At 37.9% G+C, this 18,253-nt stretch overlaps 1 protein-coding gene across 11 annotated transcripts in view; it reads right to left on the bottom strand.

The window, feature by feature from the left end:
- Positions 1-18,253, bottom strand: part of GDPD4 (glycerophosphodiester phosphodiesterase domain containing 4) — a 176,421-nt gene that overhangs the window by 31,072 nt on the left and 127,096 nt on the right. For 8 of the 11 annotated variants that reach the window (XM_082749541.1, XM_082749538.1, XM_082749539.1 and 5 more), the window contains one exon: positions 1,022-1,801. The exons of 2 other annotated variants lie outside the window; for them this stretch is intronic. In XM_082749541.1, coding sequence (XP_082605667.1) covers positions 1,308-1,801 — 494 coding nt within the window. In that variant the 3' untranslated portion in view covers positions 1,022-1,307. Of the gene's footprint in view, positions 1-1,021; positions 1,802-18,253 lie in introns of those variants that run through there. One more of the 11 variants, XM_082749534.1, reaches the window with a different exon arrangement.

The following is an 18,253-nucleotide window of genomic DNA, read 5'->3' as shown; positions in this document are numbered from 1 at the left end:
GCAGACTCCCTGCTAAGCATGGATCTGGGTTTGGAATTTGATCCCATGACCCTGAGATCATGACCTGAGCTGAAATCAAGAGTCAGATGCTTAACTGACTGAGCTACCCAGGCATCCCTTTACCACAAGTTTTTTTAAAAGCACAAATAAAGAGGGACGCCTGGGTGGCTCAGTTGGTTAAGCAGCTGCCTTCGGCTCAGGTCATGATCCCAGCGTCCTGGGATCGAGTCCCACATCGGGCTCCTTGCCCCGCAGGGAGCCTGCCTCTCCCTCTGACTCTGCCTGCCACTCTGCCTGTGCTCTCTCTCTCTGACAAATAAATAGATGAAATCTTTAAAAAAAAAAAAAAAAAAAAAGCACAAATAAAGAATCTAAGATTGGTATTAAAGTTGTTTTGGACTAATACTGTCTAGCATGTCTGGTGATAGCTCTTCCACTGTTACCTTGAAGATTTAAATATATTTATAAATAGTTACAGCTAGTTATTTATTATAATTCTGTTTATCTTGATTCATCCACTAGATTGACTTTTATTTGAGGGCAGTAGCAACATCCTAATCTTAGTGTCAGTCAAGAGGATAAAGCTCTAGAGATTATGCCTGCTTTGATTAATAAAGTATTTAAAAATATTCCACTTTTATCTCACTGCATCACTTCTTTCATTTGGTAGATGCTAGGCATTCCTTGTTTTGAATCCTCCAGATTGATAGGTCTCCAGACACTTGCTGAAGTTCTGATTTTTGCTCAGGTCTAGGGCCACTGGGTGGGCATGGGATTATGCCCATCATCCCGTTGGGGAACCAGCCATCAACAAGCTATTAGCAAGCAACTCACTGCACACTAGATCACAGGATGTACATGTAAGATGATCTTTCCTCCAACTCTTGCCAAAGCCTATGCCAGTTTTTACTCTTTGACTAAGGATAGCATTACTTTTGCACTCATCCCTTAGTCTCTGTCAGCCTGAGTGATCACAGAGGGGTCCAAATAATACATCATGTACCTTCTGGGTTCCTGAGAGGTTGCCTTTATTCCCATACTGATGTGCAGAAAGCCATTCCTTTAGCAGGGGAGTACTATGAAGGGTTAGGATGAGAAACGCTATAACATCAGAGAACAGCTAGTTCTAGTTCTCAAACAACAATAACTCCCTTGCCCATTCTCTTGAGAGATTCTTTATGGAAAGTGCTAGATGAGAGTGATCCTCCTGAGAGCTTCAATGGCCCTTCTGCCTCCTTTCTTAACAAGTCGCCACCATTACCACTCTTAGGCACAGAAACAAAAAGGAAGAGGAAGGCAATGTGTAGCTAATTCTTCTTTGAAACCAGCCCAGTGGAGAACATGCTGGTTGTGGGAGAAAACACGGTAAGAGAAGATTCTTGGGAGGGTTTACTTTTGGGGATATTTTCAGATTCTATTTCAGACTGAGAGGTCTCTATGGAAGAAACTGCTGGTTTATTCATCTTCAGGGGAGGCAATGCAGTTTGGAAAGTATAATTTCTGGCATCATCCCACGTGGGTTCAAATGACTTCTTGGGGGATGCCAGCTGTCTAAAAGCATCCTCATGAGGCATCAGTGGTTTGATGACTTCCCTGACTTGCTCCGGTTCACTGGCTTTTTTCTTGGGGACTACCAAAAGATGGTGAGAGCCTGGATGTTTCCTTCTGCTCTTGGTTAAAGCTGGGTAGAGGGATGCTAGAGTCCAAGGAATTTCCATAACTCGGAAAGGAGGATTTATGGATAAATTTGAAGATTCTTGACTCCCAAGTTCTCTCTTTTGGTGGCTAACACTCTGAGAATCTGTGGGATAGAAACAACAAAAACACAGATTCCTCAAATGTCAGTTCTCCAATCTTTGCTGGTCATGTGGTGAAATTTTAACATCCTTAAAATGTTAGTCCCTCACACACCATCTCAGGTTTCCCCCCTCCCCTTAGTTTTCCCTATCCCAACTTTGTGCAGCTTTTATTATGGTCTTCCAATTCAGCATGGTCCCTGAGTTTAAGAGTCTATCTTGTGAGACTTTAGATCACTATGGAAGTCCTCAGAAGACAGGAAGTGACATCTGCTTAAAGTTCATGCATTTCACAACCGCTGTTTTCCTAATCAATTTGAACAGACAAATGAAAACCTCCTTAATTAGAATAGTAACTTTTTAAGGGTGGAGAATGTGTCTTATTTGCCACTACATATGCTGTGCTCAGAAATATCTGCCACATAATAAGTGCTCAAAAACTAATTTTAATCTGACAGAAAAAATAAATGGAGACTACTTCTCATAATGGAGCTAGGAAACAGAATCTTACCAAACACAAATTAAAAACTGGATAATAATTAAAACCAAGAAAACATCTTAAAATCATCTATAATTTTACAATATGGTGAGGAATTGTGGGGCCAAGATCTAGAAGACAGTAAGAACCCAAAGTAAGCCCAGAATTCAGTTGTTTTTGCCCTTGGTGTAATGTCAATCTTGAAGAAATGGCTGCTTACCTGAACTTCATTTTTGTCAGCTTCGCAGGAAGAAGGTATTTTAACAGCACTTTACTTGAATTTTTGGTCAATTTCATGACAACTAATATCTAGGACATCAGGTTTTCTAATTCATGAATGTGACATACTAGTCCATTTATTTGTGCCTTCTCTCAGTAAACTTTTGTAGCTTTCAGTGACAACCATATCTTCTCTGTGAGAGCTTGCAACATTTGTCTTAAATCTATTCCTATTTTGCATTTATGGTGCTATTTAAAATTTTCTTAAGTTTCCAGTTATTCATTGCTAATATAAAGACATAAAACTGATTTTTCTGTATATTGACCTTGTATCCTGAGATACTGTTTAGCTCACTTAGCAGTTCTAGTAGGTATGTTTGTTGATTCCTTAGAATTTTTATAAAATTTCAATTTCAGTGTAGTTAATATATAGTGCTATCTACATTGCAGGTACACAATACTGATTCAGTAATTCCATCTACTACTCAATGGTCATGAAGAGAAATGTACTGTCAATCCCCTTCACCTATTTCACCCAACTCCCTAACTACCTCCCCTCTGGCAACTGTCTGTTTATTCTCTGTAGTTAAGAGTCTGTTTATTGGTTTCTTTCTTTTCCTCTTGTTCATTTGTTCTGTTTCTTAAATTCCATGAGTGAAATCATATGGTACTTGTCTTTGACTGACTTCACTTAGCATTATACTCTTTAGATCTATCCACATTGTTGCAAATGGCAATATTTCATTTTTATGGCTGGATAATATTCTATTCTCTCTCTCTCTCTCTCTCTCTCTCTCTCTCTCTCGTGTGTGTGTGTGTGTGTGTGTGTGTGTGTGTGTGTATCTACATCTTTATCTGTGTGTATCTTTATCCATTCAGCTACAGATGGACACCTGGGTTACTTCCATAATTTGCCTATTGTAAATAATGCTGCAATAAACATACGGGTGCAGGTAGTCTTTAAAATGAGTGTTTTTTAAAATTCTTCAGGTAAATACCCAGTAAGTCATTACTGAATCATAGGGTAGTTCTATTTTTACTTTTTTTTGAGGAACTTCCACAGTTATCCACAGTGGTTACAACAGTTTGCATTCCCACAGCAACGCTTGAGGGTTCTTCTTTCCCCACATCCTTGCCAATACTTGCCATTTCATGTGTTTTTTATTTTAGCCACTCTGACTGGTGTGACTTGTGGTTTTGATTTGTATTTTCCTGATGATGAGTGATGTTGAACATATTTTCGTGTGTCTGTTGGCCATCTGTGTGTCTTCTTTGCATAAATGTCTGTTCATGTCTTCTGTCAATTTCTAAATTGGACTGTTTATTTTTGGGGTATTGAGTTGTATAAGTTCTTTATATATTTTGGATACTAGCCCTTTATCAGTTATTTCATTTGCAAATATCTTCTTCCGTTATGTCAGTTGCCTTTTAGTTTTGTTGACTGTTTCCGTTTTAGTGCAGAGGCTTTTTATTTTTGCTTTTATTTCCCTTGACTCAGGAGATATATCTAGAAAGATGTTGCTACAACTGAAATCGAAGAAATGACTGCCTGTGCCCTTTTTTTAGGATTTTTATGGTTTAAGGTCTCACATTTAGGTCCTTAATCACTTTTGACTCATTTTTGTGTATGGCATAAGAAAGTGTCTAGTTTCATTCTTTTGCATGTTGCTGTACAGATTTCCCAGAACACCTTAGTGAAGAAAGTGAAGACACTATGCTTTTCTCATTGCATATTCTTTCCTCCTTTGTCAAAGATCAACTGACCATATAGTTGTGGGTATACTTCTGGGTTTTTTTTTTTTCCTGTGCTATTGCTCTATGTACCTTTTTTGTACAGGTACCATGCTGTTTTGCTTACCACAGCTTTGTAATATAACCTTAATCCCAGAATCATGATGCCTCTAGCTTTGCTTTTTAATATTACTTTGGTTACTGGGAGTTTTTGTGGTTCCATACAAATTCTAGAATTGTTCTAGTTCTGTGAAAAAATGTTGTTGGTACCTTGATAGGAAGTGCACTAAATGTGTAGATTGCTTTGGGTAGTATAGTCATTTTAACGATATTTTTTTTTCTTCCAATCCATGAGCATGAACTGTCTTTCCATTTCTTTGTGTTGTCTTCAATTTCTTTTATCAGTGTTATATAGTTTTCAGAGTATGGGTTTCTTGTCTCTTTGGTTAGGGTTATTCCTAGATATCCTATTATTTTGGGTGCAACTGCAATTGGGATTGTTTTCTCGATTTCTCTTTCTGCTGTTTCATTATTAGTATATAGAAATGCAACATATTTCTGTACATTGATTTTTGTATCCTGTGACTTTACTGAATGTATTTATCAGTTCTAACAATTTTTTGGTGGAACCTTTCAGCTTTTTTATATATTGTAATGTCATCTGAAAATAAGGTTTTACTACTTCCTTACTGATTTAAATGACTTTCTTTTCTTTTCTTTCTTTTTTGCCATCTATTGCTGTGGCTAAGAGTTCCAATACTATGTTGAATAAAAGTGGTGAGAGTGGACATCCTTATTTTGTTCCTGATCTTAGATGGAAAGCTCTCAGTTTTTCCTCATTAAGGATGTTAGCTGTGGGGTTTCCATATATGGTCTTTATTATGTTGAGGTATATTCCCTCTAAACCTACTTTGTTGAGGTTTTTTTTGTTTTTGTTTTTTTTTTTTAATCATGAATGGATGTTGTACCTTGTCAAATGCTTTTTCTGCATCTCTTGATAGGTAGGATCACATGGTTCTTATCCTCTTACTGAGGTGATGTATCATACTGATGGATTTGTGAATTTTGAACCACTCTTTGCAGCCCAGAAATAAATCCCACTTGTTTGTAGTGAATGATTTTCTTTTTTAAATGTATTGTTGGGGTCCCTAGGTGGCTCAGTTGGTTAAGCATCTGCCTTTGGCTCAGGTCATGATCCCAGAGTCCTATGATCAAGACCACTTGTGCTTTCTGTTGCTATCTCTGTCACTCAAATAAAACAAAATCTTTTAAAAAATGTTTGGTAGGGGCACCTGTGTGGCTCAGTGGCTTAAAGCCTCTGCCTTTGGCTCAGGTCATGATCTCAGGATCCTGGGATTGAGTCCCACATAGGGCTCTCTGCTCAGCGGGGAGCCTGCTTCCTTCTCTCTCCCTGCCTACTGTGATCTGTCTGTCAAATAAATAAATAAAATCTTTTAAAAAAATGTTTGGTAGAATTCACCTGTATAGCTGTCTATCTGGTCCTGGACTTCTGTTTGTTGGGAGTTGTTTCTGTTACTTGTTTTTTGATTATTACTGATTCAATTTCATTGCTATAATCAGTTTGTTCAAATTTTCTATTTTTCACTGCTTTGGTTGTGGTAGGTTATATGTTTCTAGGAATTTATCCATTTCTTCTAGGTTGTTCAGTTTTTTGGCATATAATTTCTTTATATATTCTCTTACAACCGTTTGTATTACTGTGGTGTGGGATATTCTCTATAATTTCTGATTTGAGTCCCCTCTTTCTTTTTTAAAATGAGTCTGGCTAGAGGTTTATCAGTTTTGTCAATCTTTTCAAAGAACCAGCTCCTGGCTTCATTGATCTATTCTATTTTAGTTTCTGTATCATCTATTCCTGCTCCAATCTTTATTATTTTCTCCGTCTGCTGGTTTTGAATTTTGTTCTTTTCTAGCTCCTTTAGGTGTATGGTTAGATTGATGAGATTTTTCTTGCTTCTTGGGGTAGATTTGTATTGATATAAACTTCTTAGAACCACTTTTGTTGCATCTCAAAAGATTTTGGATTACTGTGTTTTTATTTCATTTGTCTCCATGTATTTCTGATTTCTTGGTTAACCCATTCATTATTTATTAGCATATTATTTAACTCCCATGTATTTGTGTTCTTTCCAGCTCTTTTCTTGTGGTTGATTTCTAGTTTCATAGTTCTGTGGTCAGAAAAGATACATGGTATAAATTTTTTTTAAATTGTTGTGACTTGTTTTGTGACTTAATCGCTGATCTTTTCTGCAGAGTGTTCCATATGCACTTGAAATGAATGTATATTCTACTGTTTTAGGATGGAATGTTCTATATCTATGAAATCCATCAGATCCAGTGTGTCATGCAAAGCCACTGTTTCCTTGTTAATTTTCTGTTTAGATGACCTGTCCAGTGATGTTAAGTAGGGTGTTAAAGTCCCCTAAATTCTGTATCACTAGAGATTAGTTCCTTTATATTTGCTATTAACTGGTTTATGTATTTGGATTTTCCCATGTTGGGTCCATAAATTTTTACAACTGTTCTGTATTCTTGTTGTATTGTCCCCATTTTTTTAAATTCTATTTTTTTTCAGTGTTCCGAATGTACTCTTCCCTTAATTATTATAGAGTGTCCTTCTTTGTCTCTTGTTACAGTCATTGCTTTAAAGTCAATTTTTTCTGATATAAGTATTGCTACCTCAGCTTTCTCTTCACATTCATTTGCATAATAACTGTTTTTCCATCTCCTCATATACAATATGCATGTGTCTTTAGGTTGTAAGTCTCTTGTAGGAAGCTTACAGATTTTTTTTTTTTAATCCACCACATCAACCTATGTCTTTTGCTTCTGGAGCATTTAGTCCATTTACATTTAACATAATATTTTATAGTTATGTATTTATTACCATTTTGTTATTTATTGTGTGTTTGTTTTTGTGGATTTTCTCTCACCTTAAGTTGGCTTTCTTTAGTGAGGTACTTAGATGCTTTTCTTTTTCTTTTTTTGCATATCTATCACTTGCTTTTGCTTTCTTATTCCCATTAGGTTTATATTTAATATCTTTTGCATATAGCAGTCTATATGAAGTTGATGGTCACTATATATAAAATAGAATAATTGGGATCCCAGAAGAAGAAGAAGAAGAGAGAGAGGCAGAAGCTACATTGGAGCAAATAATAGCAGAGAATTTCCCTAATTTGGTGAAGGGAACAAGCATCAAAATCCAAGAGGCACAGAGAACCTTCCCCCAAATTAATAAAAATAGGTCCACACCCCATCATCTACTGGAAAACTTACAAGTCTCAAAGACAAAGAGAAAATCCTGAAAGCAGCTCCAAACAATACATCTATAACATACAATAGCAGAAATATTATACTGGCAGCAGACCTATCCATAGAGACCTGGCAGGCCAGAAGGGACTTGCATGACATATTCAGAGTACTAAACAAGAAAAATATGGAGACAAGAATCAGCTAGGCTCTCACTGAAAATAGAAGGAGAGAGAAAAAGCTTCCAGGACAAACAAAAATTAAGACTTTGCAAACATTAAACCAGCACTAGAGGAAATACTGAAAGTAGTCCTCTAAGTAAAGAGAGAACCTAAAAGTAGTAGACCAGAAAAAAACAGAGACAATACACAGTTAATAGTCACCTTACAGGCAATATAAGGGCATTAATTCATATCTTTCAATAGTTACCCTGAATGTAAATGGGCTAAATGCACCTATCAATAGACATGGGGGATCAGAATGGGTAAAAAACCAAAACCCATCAATATGCTGTCTACAAGAAACTTATTTTAGACCTGAAGACACCTCCAGATTTAGAGTGAGGGGGTGGAAAACAATTTACCATGCTAATGGGCGTCAAAAGAAAGCTGGAGTGGCAATCCTTATATTAGACAAATTAGATCTGAAGCCAAAGACTATAATAAAAGATGAGGAAGGACACTAGATCATATTCAAAGGGTCTGTCCAACAAGAAGATCTAACAATTTTAAATATCTATGTCCCTAACGTGGGAACAGCCAACTATATAAACCAATTAATAACAAAATCAAAGAAACACATCAACAATAATACAATAATAGTAGGGGACTTTAATACCCCCCTCACTGAAATGGACAGATCATCCAAGCAAAAGATCAACAAGAAAATAATGGCCTTAAATGACATAGTGGACCAGGTGGACATCACAGATACATTGGGAACATTCCACCCCAAAGCAACAGAATAAACATTGTTCTCTAATGCTCATGGAACATTCCCCAGAAGAGATCACATCCTGGGTCACAAATCAGGTCTCAATCAGTACCAAAATACTGGGATCATTCCCTGCTTATTTTCAGACCACATTGCTCTGAAGCTAGAACTCAACCACAAGAGGAAAGTTGAAAAGACCTCAAGTACATGGAGGTTAAAGAGCATCCTACTAAAGAATGAATGGGTCAACCAGGAAATTAAAGAAGAATTGAAAAAATTCAAGGAAACAAATGATAATGAAAACACAATGGTTCAAAATCTGTGGGACAGAGGGGAGGAGTCAAGATGGCGGAGAAGTAGCAGGCTGAGACTACATCAGGTAGCAGGAGATCAGCTAGATAGCTTATCTAAACATTGAAAACACCTATAAATCCAACAGGAGATCGAAGAGAAGAAGAACAGCAATTCTAGAAACAGAAAAACAACCACTTTCTAAAAGGTAGGACTGGTGGAGAAGTGAATCCAAAGTGACGGGAAGATAGACCACAGGGGAGGGGCTGGCTCCCGGAAAGCGGCAGAGCAATGGAGCACTAAATTCAGGACTTTTAAAAGTCTGTTCTGCTGAGGGACATCACTCCAGAGGCTAAACCGGGGTGAAGCCCATGCGGCGTCAGTGTGGCCCCAGGTCCCTCAGGGTCACAGAAGGATCGGGGGTGTCTGAGTGTCACAGAGCTTGCAGGTATTAGAATGGAGAAGCTGGCTACAGAGACAGACCTAAGGAGTGAGCTCTCAGCTCGGGGTTACCTTGAACCGGTCGCAGGCTCGGTGAGCTCAAAGCGTGGCCAGAGGCCAGGGAGACGGGAGTGATTGGGCGCTATTCTCTGGGCACACTGAGGAAAGCCCCCAGCCCTCAGCTTCTCTGGGCCAGAGACTGGGAGGCCACCATTTTCATTCCCATCCTCCGGAACTCTAAGGAAAGCATTCAGGGAACAAAAGCTCCCAAAAGCAAACCCAAGCGGATTACTCAAATCGGCCCCTGGTAGGGGCGGTGCAATTCCGCCTGGGGCAAAGACACCTGAGAATCACTACAACAGACCCCTCCCCAGAAGATCAACAAGAAATCCAGCCAGGACCAAGTTCACCTACCAAGGAGTGCAGGTTCAATACCAAGGAGAGCAGCAGAATTCCAGAGGAAGAGAAAGCAAAGCATGGATCTCATGGCTTTCTCCCCATGATTCTTTAGTCTTGCAGTTAATTTAATTTTTTTTCAATGTTTTGAATTGGAAATTCAAAAAATTCTGCTGCTGCTGCTAAATTTTTTTAAACTTTTACCCTTTTCTTTTTTAACGTTTTTTAACTAGGTTATCTAATATATATTTTTTCTTTCTTTTTTATATATTTTTTATTTGTTTTCTTTTTTAAAATTGTTTCTTTTTTTGAACCTCTTTTTATCCCCTTTTCCCCCCCCCACAATTTGGGGTCTCTTCTGATTTGGTTAAAGCATATTTTCCTGGGGTCTTTGCCACCCTTTTAGTATTTTACTTGCTCCTTCATATACTCTTATCTGGACAAAATGACAAGGCAGAAAATTCACCACAAAAAAAAAGAACAAGAGGCAGTACCAAATGCTAAGGACCTAATCAATACAGACATTGGTAATATGTCAGATCTAGAGTTCAGAATGACGATTCTCAAGGTTCTAGCTGGGCTCAAAAAAGGCATGGAAGATATTAGAGAAACCCTCTCGGGAGATATAAAAGCCCTCTCTGGAGAAAACAACTAAAATCTAACCAAGTTAAAATTAAAAAAGCTATTAATGACGTGCAATTAAAAAAATGGAGGCTCTCACTGCTAGGATAAATGAGGCAGAAGAAAGAATTAGCGATATAGAAGACCAAATGACAGAAATAAAGAAGCTGAGCAAAAGAGGGACAAACAGCTACTGGACCACGAGGGGAGAATTCGAGAGATAAGTGACACCATAAGACGAAACAACATTAGAATAACAGGGATTCTAGAAGAAGAAGAAAGAGGAGAGCAGAAGGTTTATTGGAGATAATTTCTCTAATATAGCAAAGGGAACAAGTATCCAAATCCAGGAGGTGCAGAGAACTCCCCTAAAAATCAATAAGAATAGGTCCACACCCCGTCACCTAATAGTAAAATTTACAAGTCTTAGTGACAAAGAGAGAATCCCGAAAGCAGCCCGGGAAAAGAAGTCTGTAACACACAATGGTAAAAATATTAGACTGGCAGCAGACTTATCCACAGAGACCTGGCAGGCCAGAAATAGCTGGCATGATATTTTCAGAGCACTAATCGAGAAAAACATGCAGCCAAGAATACTATATCCAACTAGGCTATCATTGAAAATAGAAGGAGAGATTAAAAGCTTCCAGGACAAACAAAAACTGAAAGAATTTGAAAACACCAAACCAGCTCTACAGGAAATATTGAAAGGGGTCCTCTAAGCAAAGAGAGAGCCTAAAAGTAGTAGATCAGAAAGGAACAGAGACAATATAAAGTAACAGTCACCTTACAGGCAATACAATGGCACTAAATTTATATCTCTCAATAGTTATCCTGAATGTTAATGGACTAAATGCCCCAATCAAAAGACACAGGGTATCAGAATGGATAAAAAAACAAAACCCATCTATATGTTACCTACAAGAAATTCATTTTAGACCTGAAGACACCTCCAGATTTAAAGTGATGGGATGGAAAACAATTTACCATGCTAATGGACATCAGAAGAAAGCAGGGGTGGCAATCCTTATATCAAATAGATTTTAAACCAAACACTACAATAAAAGATGAGGAAGGACACCAAATTATACTCAAAGGGTCTGTCCAACAAGAAGATCTAACAATTTTAAATATCTATGCCCCTAATGTGGGAACAGCAAACTATATAAACCAATTAATAACAAAATCAAAGAAACATATCAACAATAATACAATAATAGTAGAGGACTTTAATAGCCCCCTCACTGAAATGGACAGATCATCCAAGCAAAAGATCAACAAGAAAATAATGGCCTTAAATGACACAGTGGACCAGGTGGACATCACAGATACATTGGGAACATTCCACCCCAAAGCAACGGAATACACATTCTTCTCTAGTGCACATGGAACACTCTCCAGAATAGATCACATCCTCAGTCCCAAATCGGGTCTCAACTGGTATTAAAAGACTGGGATCATTCCATGCATATTTTCAAACCACATTGCTCTGGAGCTAGAACTCAATCACAAGAGGAAATTTGGAAAGAACCCAAATACATGGAGACTAAATAGCATTCTTCTAAACAAATGAATGGATCAACCAGGAAATTAAAGAAGAATTGAAAAAATTCATGGAAACAAATGATAATGAAAACACAACGGTTCAAAATCTGTGGGACACAACAAAGGCAGTCCTGAGAGGAAAATATATAGTGCTACAAGCCTTTCTCAAGAAACAAGAAAGGTCTCAAGTACACAACCTAACCCTACACCTAAAGGAGCTGGAGAAAGAACAAGAAAGAAACCCTAAACCCAGCAGAAGAAGAGAAATCATAAAAATTAGAGCAGAAATCAATGAAATAGAAACAAAAAAATAAAGTAGAGCAAATTGATGAAACTAGGAGCTGGTTCTTTGAAAGAATTAATAAGATTGATAAACCCCTGGCCAGACTTATCAAAAAGAAAAGAGAAAGGACCCAAATAAATAAAATCATGAATGAAAGAGGAGAGATCACAACTAACACCAAAGAAATATAGACAATTATAAGAACATACCATGAGCAACTCTACGCCAACAAATTTGACAATCTGGAAGAAATGGATGCATTCCTAGAGACATATAAACTACCAAAACTGAACCAGGAATAAATAGAAAACCTGAACAGACCCATAACCAGTAAGGAGATTGAAACAGTCATCAAAAATCTCCAAACAAAACCCAGGGCCAGACGGCTTCCCAGGGGAATTCTAACAAACATTTAAAGAAGAACTAATTCCTATTCTCCTGAAACTGTTCCAAAAAATAGAAATGGAAGGAAAACTTCCAAACTCATTTTATGAGGCCAACATCACCTTGATCCCAAAACCAGACAAAGATCCCATCAAAAAAGAGACCTACAGACCAATATCCTTGATGAACACAGATGCGAAAATTCTCACCAAAATACTAGCCAATAGGATTCAACAGTACATTAAAAGGATTATTCAACACAAACAAGTGGGATTTATTCCAGGGCTGCAAGGTTGGTTCAACAACCACAAATCAATCAATGTGACACAACACATTAATAAAAGAAAGAACAAGAACCATATGATACTCTCAATAGATGCTGAAAAAGCATTTGAAAAAGTACAGCATCCCTTCCTGATCAAAACTCTTCAAAGTGTAGGGATAGAGGGCACATACCTCAATATTATCAAAGCCATCTATGAAAAACCCACCACAAATATCATTCTCAATAAAGAAAAACTGAAAGCTTTTCCGCTAAGGTCAGGAACCCGGCAGGGATGTCCATGATCACCAATGCTATTCAACATTGTACTAGAAGTCCTAGCCTCAGCAATCAGACAACAAAAAGAAATTAAAGGCATCCAAATTGGCAAAGAAGAAGTCAAACTATCACTCTTCACAGATGATATGATACTATATGTGGAAAACCCAAAAGACTCCACTCCAAAACTGCTAGAACTTGTACAGGAATTCAGTAAAGTGGCAGGATATAAAATCAATGCACAGAAATCAGTTGCATTTCTCTACACCAACAACAAGACAGAAAAAAGAGAAATTAAGGAGTCAAACCCATTTACAATTGCACCCAAAACTATATGATACCTAATAATAAATGTAACCAAAGAAGCAAAGAATCTATACTCAGAAAACTATAAAATACTCATGAAAGAAATTGAGGAAGACACAAAGAAATGGAAAAGTGTTCCATGCTCCTGGATTGGAAGAAAAAATATTGTGAAAATGTCTATGGTACCTAAAGCAATCTACACATTTAATGCAATTCCTATCAAAATACCATCCATTTTTTTTCAAAGAAATGGAACAAATAGTCCTAAAATTTATATGGAACCAGAAAAGACCTCGAATAGCCAAAGGAATATTGAAAAAGAAAGCCAAAGTTGGTGGCATCACAATTCCGGACTTCAAGCTCTATTACAAAGCTGTCATCAACAAGACAGCATGGTACTGGCACAAAAACAGACACATATCAATGGAACAGAACAGAGAGCCCAGATATAAACTCTCAACTCTATGGTCAACTAATCTTTGACAAAGCAGGAAAGAATGTCCAATGGAAAAAAGACAGCCTCTTCAATAAATGGTGCTGGGAAAATTGGGCAGCCACATGCAGAAAAATGAAATTGGACCATTTCCTTATACCACACACGAAAATAGACTCAAAATAGATGAAGGACCTCAATGTGAGAAAGGAATCCATCAAAATCCTTGATGAAAACACAGGCGGCAACCTCTTCGACCTCAGCCACAGCAACATCTTCCTAGGAACATTGCCAAAGGCAAGGGAAGCAAGGGCAAAAATGAACTATTGGGATTTCATCAAGATCAAAAGCTTTTGCACAGCAAAGGAAACAGTGAATAAAACCAAAAGACAACTGACAGAATGGGAGAAGATATTTGCAAATGACATATCAGATAAAGGGCTAGTGTCCAAAATCTATGAAGAACTTAGCAAACTCAACACCCAAAGAACAAATAATCCAATCAAGAAATGGGCAGAGGACATGAACAGACATTTCTGCAAAGAAGACATCCTGATAGCCAACAGACACATGAAAAAGTGCTCCACATTACTTGGCATCCGGGAAATACAAATCAAAACCACAATGAGATATCACCTCACACCAGTCAGAATGGCTAAAATTAACAAGTCAGGAAATGACAGATGCTGGTGAGGATGCGGAGAAAGGGGAACCCTCCTACACTGTTGGTGGGAATGCAAGCTGGTGCAGCCACTCTGGAAAACAGCTTGGAGGTTCCTCAAAATGTTGAAAATAGAACTGCCCTATGACCCAGCAATTGCTCTACTGGGTATTTACCCTAAAGATACAAATGTAGTGATCTGAAGGGGCATGTGCACCCGAATGTTTATAGCAGCAATGTCTACAATAGCTAAACTATGGAAAGAACCTAGATGTCCATCAACAGATGAATGGATAAAGAAGAGGTGGTATATATACACAGTGGAATACTATGCAGCCATCAAAAGAAATGAAATCTTGCCATTTGCGACGATGTGGATGGAACTAGAGGGTATCATGCTTAGCGAAATAAGTCAATTGGCGAAAGACAACTATCATATGATCTCCCTGATATGAGGAAGTGGAGATGCAACATGGGGGGTTAAGGGGTAGGAGAAGAATCAATGAATCAAGATGGGATTGGAGGTAGACAAACCATATGTGACTCTTAATCTCACAAAACAAACTGAGGGTTGCTGGGGGGAAGAGGGTTGGGGGAGGGGGGTGGGGTTATGGACATTGGGGAGGGTATGTGCTATGGTGAGTACTGTGAAGTGTGTAAACTTGGCAATTCACAGACCTGTACCCCTGGCGATAAAAATACATTATATGTTTATTAAAAAATTAATTTTAATTAATTAATTTTTAAAAATCTGTGGGACACAGCAAAGGCAGTCCTGAGAGGAAAGTATATAGCAATACAAGCCTTTGTTAAGAAACAGAAAAGGTCTCAAGTATATATCCTAACCCTACACTTAAAGGAGCTGGAGAAAGAACTGCAAAGAAAGCCTAAACCCAGCAGGAGAAGTAAAATAATAAACATCAGAGCAGAAATCAATGAACTAGAAACCAAAGGAACAGTAGAACAGAGCAACAGAACTAGGAGTTGGTTCTGTGAAAGAATTAATAAGATTGACAAACCCCTGGCCCAATTTATCAAAAAGAAAATAGAAAGGACCCAAATTAATAAAATCATGAATGAAAGAGGAGAGATCACAACCAACAACAAAGAAATACAAACAAGTATAAGAACATATTATGAGAAACCATACACCAGCAGATTAGACAATCTGGAATAAAGGGTTGCATTCCTAGAGATTATAAGCTACCAAAATGGAACCAGGAAGAAATAGAAAACCTAAACAGACCTATAACAAGTAAGGACATTGAAGCAGTCATCAAAAATCTCCAAACAAACAAAAGCCCAGAGCCAGACAGCTTCCCAGGGGAATTCTACCAAACATTTTTAGAAAAATTAATACCTATTCTCCTGAAACTGTTCTAAAAAATAGAAATGGAAGGGAAACTCATTTTATGAGGCCAGCATTACCTTGATCCCCAAACCAAATAAAACCCCACCAAAAAAGATAATCAAAAAAGATCATCATCAAAAAAGATGATCATCATCAACCAGGCAAAGACCCCATCAAAAAAAAAAAAAAAAGAATTACAGACCAATATCCCTGATGAACATGGATGCAAAATTTTTCATCAAAATACTAGTCAATGGGATCCAACAGTGCGTTAAAAGGATTATGCACCACAACCAAGTGGGATTTATTCCTGGGATGCAAGATTTGTTCAACATCTGCAAATCAATGTGACTCAATTCATTAATAAAAGAAAGAACAAGAACTATATGATACTCTCAATAGATGCTGAGAAAGCATTTGACAAAGTACAGCATCTTTCTTGATCAAAACTCTTCAAAGTCTAGGAATAGAGGGTATATACCTCAATACATCAAATCCATCTATGAAAAACCCATAGTGACTATCATTCTGAATGGGGAAAATATGAGAGCTTTTCCACTAAGATCAGGAACATGGCAGGGATCCACTATCACCACTGCTATTCAACATAGTACTAGAAGTCCTACCCTCAGCAATCAGACAACAAAAAGAAATTAAAGGCATCTGAATCGGCAAAGAAGTCAAACTCTCACTCTGCGGATGATATGATACTTTATGTGGAAAACCCAAAAGACTCCACTTCAAAACTGCTTGAACTCATACAGCAATTCAGTAAAGCATCAGGATGTAAAATCAGTGCACAGAAATCAGTTGCATTTCTATACACCAACAACAAGACAGAAAAAAGAGAAATTAAGGAGTCAATGCCATTTACAATTACACCCATATCCATAAGATACCTAGGAATAAATCCTAACCAAAGAGGCAAAGAATCTATACTCAGAAAACTATAAAGTACTCATGAAAGAAATTGAGGAAGACACAAAGAAATGGAAAAATGTTCCACGCTCATGGATTGGAAGAACAAATACTGTGAAAATGGCTATGCTACCTAAAGCAATCTATACATTTAATGCAATCTCTATCAAAATGCCATCCATTCTTTTCAAAGAAATGGAACAAATAATCCTAAAATTTAGATGGATCCATAAAATAACCCCCAAAATCCAGAGGAATGTTAAAAAAGAAAGCCAAAGTTGTTGGCACCGCAATTCCAGACTTCAAGCTCTATTACAAAGCTGTAATCATCAAGACCGTATGGTACTGGCATAAAAACAGACACACAGATCAATGGAACAGAATAAAGAGCCCAGAAATAGACCCTTAGCTCTATGGTCAACTAATCTTTGACAAAGAAGGAAAGAATGTTCAATGGAAAAAAGACAGTCTCTTCAACAAACAGTGTTGGGAAAATTGGGACAGCCACATGCAGAAAAATCAAACTGGACCATTTTCTTACACCACACACAAAAATAGACTCAAAATGGATGAAAGACTTCAATGTGAGACAGGAATCCATCAAAATCACAGGCAGCAACATCTTTGACCTCAACCACAGCAACTTCTTCCTAGAAACATCGCCAGAGGCAAGGGAAGCAAGGCCAAAAATGAACTCTTGGGACTTAATCAAGATTAAAAGCTTTTGCACAGGGGTGCCTGGGTGGTTCAGTGGGTTAAAGCCTCTGCTTTCAGCTCAGGTCATGATCCCAGGGTCCTGGGATCGAGCCCCACATCAGGCTCTCTGCTCAGCAGGAAGCCTGCTCCCCCCCCCCTCTGCCTCTCTCTGTCTACTTGTGAGCTCACTCTGTCAAATAAGTAAATAAAATCTTAAAAAAAAAAAAAAAAAAAAGCTTTTGCACAGCAAAGGAAACACCAGCAAAACCAAAAGACAACTAAAGAATCGGAGAAGATATTAGCAAATGACATATTAGATAAAGGGCTAGTATCCAAAAATCTATAAAGAACTTATCAAACTCACCATCCAAAGAACAAATAATCCAATCAAGAAATGGGCAGAGGACATGAACAGACATTTCTGCAAAGGAAACATTCAGATGGCCAACAGACACATGAGAAAATGTTCCACATCACTCGGGATCAAGGATATACAAATCAAAACCACAATAAGATACCACCTCACGCCAGTCAGAAAGCTAAAATTAACAAGTTAGGAAAGGACAGATGTTGGAAAGGATGTGGAGAAAGGGGAACCCTCCTACACTGTTGGTGGGAATGCAAGCTGATGCAGCCACTCTGGAAAAGAGCATGGAAGTTCCTCAAAAAGTTGAATATAGAGGTATCCTACAATCTGGCAATCACACTACTGAGTACCCTAAAAATACAAATTTTTTTCCTACCTGATATGAGGAATTTGAGAGGCAGAGTGGGAAGTTTGTGGAGTAGGGAAGGAAAAAAAAAATGGAACAAGATGGGTTTGGGAGGGAGACAACCATAAGAGACTCTTAATTTCAGGAAGGAAACTGAGGGTTGCTGGAGGGAAGCCGGAAGTCTGGATGGGGTGGCTGATTGATGGGGACACTGGGGAGGGTATATGCTATGGTGGGTGCTGT

The sequence above is a fragment of the Mustela nivalis genome (assembly GCF_964662115.1).
Source record: "Mustela nivalis genome assembly, chromosome: 9".
Taxonomy (NCBI): Eukaryota; Metazoa; Chordata; class Mammalia; order Carnivora; family Mustelidae; genus Mustela; species Mustela nivalis.
The sequence above is the reverse complement of the archived record's forward strand: the minus strand, read 5'-3'. Positions and strand labels throughout refer to the sequence as shown.